General features: G+C 36.6%; 1 protein-coding gene across 1 annotated transcript; it reads right to left on the bottom strand.

Annotated features, from left to right (window-relative positions):
- Positions 1-1,130: 1,130 nt before the first annotated feature.
- Positions 1,131-8,094, bottom strand: LOC132666016 (uncharacterized). Its single transcript, XM_060613898.2, has 3 exons — positions 7,540-8,094; positions 4,708-4,788; positions 1,131-3,936 (listed from the first exon to the last, which is right to left on the bottom strand). Exons 1-3 carry the CDS (start codon positions 7,594-7,596, stop codon positions 3,607-3,609), a joined length of 468 nt encoding a protein of 155 aa, XP_060469881.1. The 5' UTR covers positions 7,597-8,094; the 3' UTR covers positions 1,131-3,606.
- Between the last annotated feature and the right edge of the window lie 335 nt (positions 8,095-8,429).

The raw sequence follows: 8,429 nt of genomic DNA, 5'->3' as shown, positions 1-8,429 counted from the left end.
GATGTCATCATAGAGCAGGGCTACCTATTACAACAGATTTTCAGTATAGATAAATGGGCTTTGGGGGGAAGAAAATGCCCATTAGGACATATTCCAGTAAAGCTTCTAAAGCAGTTAATTACACTCTAATTTAGTGAAGCGTATTTGAAAGCTTAACATTTAATCCTACATAAAGTTACTTTGCATTTAAGAACAAATGATACTCTCACAAAAGTCTATGCACAGAAGTTTTATATCGAGAAGCTTCCTGACTAATTTAAAATATGTCACGATAGGGGCACCTGGGTGGCTCAGTCGGTTGGGCGTCCGACATCGGCTCAGGTAATGATCTCACAGTTTGTGGGTTCGAGCCCCACATTGGGCTCCATGCTGACAGCTCAGAGCCTGGACCCTGCTTCAGATTCTGTGTCTCCCGCTCTCTCTGTCACTCCACTGCTCACACACACTCTCTGTCTCTCTCTCTTTCTAAAATATAATTAAACATTAAAAATTTTTTTAAAATAAAATACGTCACAATTGACCAAGTGTGGTGAATAAATTTTTGAAATAATAAATATTAGACTTCTATATGGTTTTAATATTTGTTGAATAAACCACTAAAACTGGGTGATTACTTATTTATTGACTATGTGCACTTAGTATTTTCATAGTACTTTGTAAAATTTTTGTTCGAGATGTGTATTTTAATTTGTGAAGATATTTCCCACAACTCTGTTTACTATTTTAATATTTTATTAAACTTTTTAAAACTGAAAGTCTAAAGCAAAAAACAAGAACCTAAGAGTTCATTCACATCATTAGTCACAAGCCCAGAAATCTAATGATCTCAGATAACTTTAATTGCAATATCCTCCACCCCAATATTTAACATGGGAAATCCATTGCTAAGATTCTCCTTAAATGTAAAGAAGCTATCCTTTCCATATTACCATACTGCATTCTGTATTATCTCTAAAAGTAAGGGAAGTAAACAACAGCTCTTATTACAACTTAGCATGTCTTTTAGAATACAAAACTTTTTTTTTTTTTTTTTTTTTTTTTTTTTAGTTAGCAGTAAATTTATTTTAGGTCTTTTTAAAAAAACTTTTTTAACTTTTTTTTTTTTTTAATTTTTTTTTCAACGTGTTTTTTATTTATTTTTGGGACAGAGAGAGACAGAGCATGAACGGGGGAGGGGCAGAGAGAGAGGGAGACACAGAATCAGAAACAGGCTCCAGGCTCTGAGCCATCAGCCCAGAGCCTGACGCGGGGCTCGAACTCACGGACCGCGAGATCGTGACCTGGCTGAAGTCGGACGCTTAACCGACTGCGCCACCCAGGCGCCCCAAACTTTTTTAACTTTTATATCAAAAAGTTTAAGTCATATCAGAAAGTACATTTAAACCTAGTGCTTTTAGTCTTTCTTCTTCATAAGCTTTTAAATCAAAAATGCAATAGAAATGACTTGGGTTAAGATTGCCTGGGGGAAAATGCATGCACACTTACTCCCTTATGTTTATTAATCTTATCTAGAGCTTTAGGATTTTTTTTCTAAAATTTATATAACAACTTTCATCATTTTTTTTCTTTTTTCTGTTAAACAGAGGAAGAGATAGAGAGCAGGGGAGGGGCAGAGAGAGAGAGAGAGAGGGAGAGAGAGAATCCCAAGCAGGCTCTGTGCCATCATCCTGCTCAGTCTCACCACCATGAGATCATGACCCGAGACAAAATCAAGAGTTAGATGCTTAACTGACTGAGCCACCCAGGCATCCTGACTTTCATCATTCTTGAATTGTATTATCAAGTGATATTTGTGGTATAAAAATATATATATTCTTTAAAGACTCAAATTTGGGGGCGCCTGGGTGGCTCAGTTGGTTAAGCATTGGACCTTGGCTCAGATCATGATCTCGTAGTTCATGGGTTCGAGCCCCGTATTGGGCTCTGCAATGACAGCTCTGGAGCCTGCTTCAGATGCTGTGTCTCCTTCTCTGTCTCTCTCTCAAAAGTTAATAAACATTTAAAAAATAAATAAATAAATAAAGACTCAAATTTTTACATTTCTTGGTGTCTGAAAAATAATACTAGTTGTCCATATATAACAATTTTGTAAGGAATGACTGTATTTCTGATCTTTCTTTTGTGGAGTCTAATTACTCAGTAAGGCCTCAAAGTCATGCTAATTTACATGACTTATTGTTGCCTGCGGCAACTCAACCTAGAATGATAGAGAACACAAAGTCTTTTGCTTTAGGAAAACAAAACAATGCTTTTAGAACTTTTAATGGTGCACAAAAGACAAGCAGAAGTTGGAAGCTGGATACCAAGTCTTTAGTGGCTTGGGTATAGGCTATAGGGCTGAGTGTTTGGGTAGGAGCCCCCTTGTCTGGAACACTCTTCCATTTTTGTAGAGTTTGGAGGTTGGGGGTGGAATGGGCAGGTTAATTTAACTCTAAAGTCTTTCCCAGAATGAAACATGTATGCTTTCAGTGAGTATTAAACACTCAGAATATAAATAACATTGAATAAGTCTTGTGTTTCATAGCAAATTACAAGCAATGTGCCCTCAAACTTGTAGTACAAAATACAAATTTTGTAAGTAATAGTTTATAGTAGGGTTTGGAGACTAAGCAAAATATCAAATATGGAAAATAATATTGACAGTATCAGTGAAACTTCACAAATATAAAATACATCACTTGTCACATTTGAAGTGTTCCTAAGTGTGCTTTTGATTTTAAATCTATTAAACCCCCTTAACCCTCTCATTTTCTATTTAATGATCTCTATGTAAGTCCAAATTTTCATCCTTTTTCAACTTTTAGTCCTTCTCCAAAATCTTCCTTGATTATTCCTAACTTCACTGACTTCTTTTCTGAATTTCCCAAGAGAAATGCTTCTGTAGTGACCAATAGATATTTAAAAACTCTTGCTCATTAACCACTTTAGTTTTTTAAGTTTATTTATTTGTTTTGAGAGAGAAAGAGAGCGAGCAGGGAAAGGGCAGGGAGAGGGAGAGAGAGAAACCTAAGCAGGCTCTGTGCTGTCAGACAGAGCTTGATGTGGGGCTTGAACCCATGAACTGTGAGCTCATGACGTGAGTTGAACCAAGAGTTGGACGCTTACCCAACTGAGCCACCCATGCCCCCGACTCATTAACCACTTTAGTTGAGCATTTCCTTCTCCCTACTGGAATATAAATGCTGAAAATAGGGAAGTTATGAGATTAGAAAATAATCAATAGCTAGGTGGTAAATATTGGCTTCAGAACCAACAGGCAGAGATCTAAGTAGAGCAGCATCCTCCTGGCAGCCTCTTCAGCGGTTGAAACCACTATTTGTGAAGAATAAAGTTGGTCATATGGGAGGGATGGAAAGAAAACACTGGGCCCCAGCCTGAATGAATCAATCAGCCTCAGTTGAAAAAAAAAATGTTTTCCAATCATTTGAACACTGGAGGGCCCAAGACTGAGTCATTACCATATGGGAAGATAGCAAATGAGTGGAGGGGGAGGAGCAAGCTCTCATGAAGCCAAATGCTTTGCAACCCATTGGCAGGAAGAGAGAACACCTGGACATGCCTCCTTTGGGGTAAAGGTGTTGGTCTGGCTTGAGGAGAGCTAAGGGCTCAAAAGTTCTCTTCAATGATAACTTCATGGTCCAGTGTTGTTATTTCAGTTGTCTCCATGGAGGATGGAGACACCTTGGCAGAGGAGCTTTGGGTGGCCGCATGGGTAGAAGATCCAGGCAGGGTTGATGAGGTAGGAGATGGGGTAGAATCAGGGATGCAGGTGACACGATTCGACTTTCCATCTGCATGAATGATGATAGTGGTACTGTTGGTGTGCTTGCCAAAGTGGACAAAATATAAGACCAGAATAACAAGGGTTGTGGCAATTAGACAGGCCAAGAGACACACCAGAAATGTTTTCCAGAGTGACCACGGTTTTGCTGTAACCTGCAATGAAGTATGAAAAATATTTCAGCAAATTACATAGAAGTGACTTAGGTAATTGATTTCAATTACTCCACATGCTATAATTTAAAGTAGTTTATCAGCTGTCTCTTAGCTGTCTCTTTCTCTCATTCCTTCTCTCTCTCTCTCTCTCTCTCTCTCTCTCTCTCTCACACACACACACACACACACACACACACACAAAGCCCTTGTTTTCAAGTCCATGAGGACAAAATGTCCCTTCTAAGTTACTCCTTTGTACTAAAGCAATAAGGCATTATCTCAAATCACTGTTAAGTAATTATCAGCTACTCAAGTTATTTTACATCACTCAAAGTTACCTTTGACTGATGGACAATGGCAGGTATTCTTTTGCTCATTGTTTGTGATCTCCTATTTTCATATTACATGTTGAAATTTTATAATTACAAAAAAAAATTTTTAATTACATTTTTATCTCTTAAACATACATAAGAGGACTCTCATTGAGCTTGGAAAGACATCAAAATACAAAACTTATTAACTCTGGTATGGTGCAGGGTCTTAAAGGAATAGAAGGGAGCCCTAATAAACTATTGGGGGCCATGAGTCCCAGGTGTCGCCAGGAGCTTGTGGAGTGGCAGCACGGAGAAGTGCAGAGTAGCCAAAGGACATGGGGACAGTGAGGCGACAGAAGATCCCAGAAGAGTCTGCAGAGTAGGGCCTGCCTGCCCCATTTCACCAGTGTTCCTCAGGATACTGAAGATCCCCCTTCCCCCAGGCCCTAAATCTTACCCACTGTGGCTGGAGGGTCACATTGGGCAATGTACAACCACACTGTCTTCCTTCATTCAAACAGTATGGATTTCTGGGCAACTGCAGAGAAAGAATTTTTAAATTAACAAGCAAACAAACAAATAACTCTTATTGTTAAAGATGAAGAAAGTTTATTTTATCCAGGAACATAAACAAATGAAGCACATATAAATGATGTGAGTCCAATATGTATTAAATGAAGAACCAACCAAGTTCTAGGAGAATCTGAAACTCTAATAAATGGTTTGATGATATGAATTGTACAAATACATTTTTCACATCAAATGATCAATGAAGAAAAATAAAATGATCGATTCAATAGATGCCCAAGGATCATTTTAATAAATTTCGACATTCAATCCTGAGGAAAGCAGACAAACAATGCAAATCTCAAAAATCTAAACATAAAATAGTAATTTCCAAATGCAACAAGGAATGTTTTCCTCAAAATAATGAGTAACAAACATCATATTTAATGGTAAAGCATCAGGCACATTCCTCTGAAGTCAGGAGAAGTGAAAAAATGTCTCCTACCACCAATATCAGGTAATGTTTTTCTAGAAGTTCTCATCGATATGTATGACTAAGAGAAATGTGAAGATAAAATTAACATTATTTGTACATGATATGATTGTCTACAAACAGAATCTCAAATAATCAACCATACAACATCTCAAAAGTAATAAGAACTCATCACGTTGGCTCATTATAAAACTATGAAAAATATATGTAACAGCACTTGTTTTGTGTGTGCGTGTGCGTGTGTGTACATGTATTAGCAACCACTATTCGTGTAATAAAGCAATTTAAAATGGCTAAGCATATCAAATGCCATATGACTTACATAAAGAAAACCACAAAATTTTATTGGGAAGCAAAAAGACAATTTGGGTAAATGTCCTCTTATAAAAAGCTTCAGAGGCACCTGGGCGATTCAGTTGGTTAAGCGTCCAACTTTGGCTCAGGTCATGATCTCTCAGTTTGTGAGTTCAAACCCAGCTCAGAGCCTAGAGCCTGCTTCAGATTCTATGTCTGCCTGTCTCTCTGCCCCTTCCCTGCTCACGCTCTGTCTCTCTCTAAAAATAAACATTAAAAATAATAATAAAAAAAGCTTCAGCAGTATAAGCTGAATTTTAATTAATTCTCCAGAATTTTAATTAATATCTTTATGGGATTTTTTTGAGGAAAAACAAGAAAATTAACAAAAATTTCATGTGGCAAAATAAAGTAACCAAAAGAATAAAATTAGATTGGATGGGAGAGGGGACAAGAAACAAAATATTAGCAGTGAGTTTTTTCTAGGAGGAATCATGGGTGATATTGTTCTGTTTTCTTTTTTATTCTCTGTATTTCCCAAATTCTCTAAAATTAGCAAATAAACTCATATGGTAATTGTAAAAAAATTTTTTTCTACCCATCATGCTGGGGAATCTAAGAAGTTATAGATTGTCAGATTGGTAAAAAATGGAAAATCCAAACATTCCTTTTCACTGTCTCAGAAGTCAGTTTTACTGTTTAGCATGGGTTTAGCATGATTATCTAATCATTTGACTTAATGGAATAAATTGCATAGATTTTAGGATGTGGGGAAATACCACAACTCATACTTAATGTAAATTAAAAGGGGAGGGAAATAAAGTGATGTATATATGATATTAAAGCGATGACACTTGGTAGCTTCCCTGAAGTATGAGGCATCCTGTAAAATACGTTTCCAATGGTCTAGCTGTTGAATGCTGAAACTGTAAAACCTTCACAAGTAAAATCTTCAAGTGGCAAAACAACTCTTATCAAATCTTACCTTTGTATTTATTTTTTCTGATTGGTCTCTTGGTTCTACAACCTCAAGTTGATTTAAAATTCATTTTTCCTTATTATGAACATAATAGTAGTCAAGATTTCTGAAAAGTAGTTTCTTATAATGAGATTATATGTGAGAAATCTGAGTTCTATTTCTAACTCTGCCACTAGCTAGCTGGACTCTTAATGTTTCAATTCCTCCTGTGTAAAATGAACAGATTTGTTTGAACAACGAATGAGACTCCATACACTTTCTAAGAAATATGATTTTTATATTACTAGAGTAACACATTTGCAGCATAAGCTTCCCAATGAGACATTTTCCATAAATTACTATTTTATTTTATTTTTTTTTTCCAACGTTTTTTATTTATTTTTGGGACAGAGAGAGACAGAGCTTGAACGGGGGAGGGGCAGAGAGAGAGAGGGAGACACAGAATCGGAAACAGGCTCCAGGCTCCGAGCCATCAGCCCAGCGCCTGACGCGGGGCTCAGAGCCTGACGCGGGGCTCGAACTCAAGGACCCTGAGATCGTGACCTGGCTGAAGTCGGACGCTCAACCGACTGCGCCACCCAGGCGCCCCATAAATTACTATTTTAAATGCAAGTAGGCCAATGAGAATAAATATTTTCATTAGATTAAAATATACAATAATATTCATAATATATAAACTAAAATAAAAAATAATCAATATTTGCTATAAACACTTCAAATAATTTACTAATAATTCTATCTACTGGTACCTTATATATAAGTGCCAAAATTTAGACAAAATATCTAAATTTAAGCAAAGTCTAATACACAATTCCTAAATGATGTGAAAGCACTATCTGGCATGTTAAATAACAGCCTCAACCCTCGTGATTTCTGGTAACAACGTCCTAGATTCCATTCATCTTGTAAGAGCAAAATCAGAAACAATGCAACTGAACTTTCTTGGAAGGTTAAATGTTAAATGTTGCAAACAAGATTATTAGACATGAAAGCCATTAAAAGGTATTGGTACTCACCAGCTCTGTTGAGGTTTGCTCAATATCCACAACATGATGTCGTCGTTCCCCATCCATTCTGAGGGTGCTGGGGTCTCAAATACAACCCTCAAAATGTCTATGCTCACTTTGTGGATGAGAACTTGGGAAATCCTGGATTTATGTTAAACTAATAACTGTATTGTTATGTAAAACAATAGCTATTTTCTGAAAAGAATTTCCTAATTCAACCCGAAAGTATGCAATTTATACTTGCTGAGGAAAAATAAATAGAAAAGTTTGCTCCCTTCAAAAACAGAACACACAGAAAATTATCCCAACTATCAGAATGACTCTAAGATTCTGGAGGAGATATAAACCTTTGTCCTCTTTATTTCACATAATTCATTTAAAATCACTGAAACTTGATTTCTCATGGGTTAGGAATTTAGTTTTTGTTTCTAAAAAAAAAAAACCCACAAAGCCACTCCTTGGTAATGAGTATTGCAGAATATTCTGTAGCTAAGCAGAGGGATTATGGTAATGACTAATTTCAAAACTTTCCAGAAATAAGACAATATGGAGATTAGGGGATCATGATAGATTTAGGTGGTTGTTGAATAAAATGTGCTGTGCTGTTGAAGTCAGTGGCTAAACTGAGATGGAAACAGGAACTAAAAACTTACCAAAATGGTTTTACTAAAAATACAGATAAAAATAGGAAGTAAGTACACTTCAGTAGCTCTTGATTATATGAATCGAGGATTATCCACCGTAAATCTAGTCTGCTTCTGTGTAAATTTGTGTGCTTTTGGCTATGGAATGATGTCACTGCTTCTCATGAATCCCAATCTTTTTGATAAGCTGGAACTAGGAAAGAAACAATGTCTTTGATACTTTGCCACTTCTCCCAAGGAAAAGTTTTCATGATA

This window comes from Panthera onca, chromosome D3, assembly GCF_046562875.1.
Source record: "Panthera onca isolate mPanOnc1 chromosome D3, mPanOnc1 haplotype 2, whole genome shotgun sequence".
Lineage (NCBI taxonomy): Eukaryota > Metazoa > Chordata > Mammalia > Carnivora > Felidae > Panthera > Panthera onca.
The sequence above is the reverse complement of the archived record's forward strand: the minus strand, read 5'-3'. Positions and strand labels throughout refer to the sequence as shown.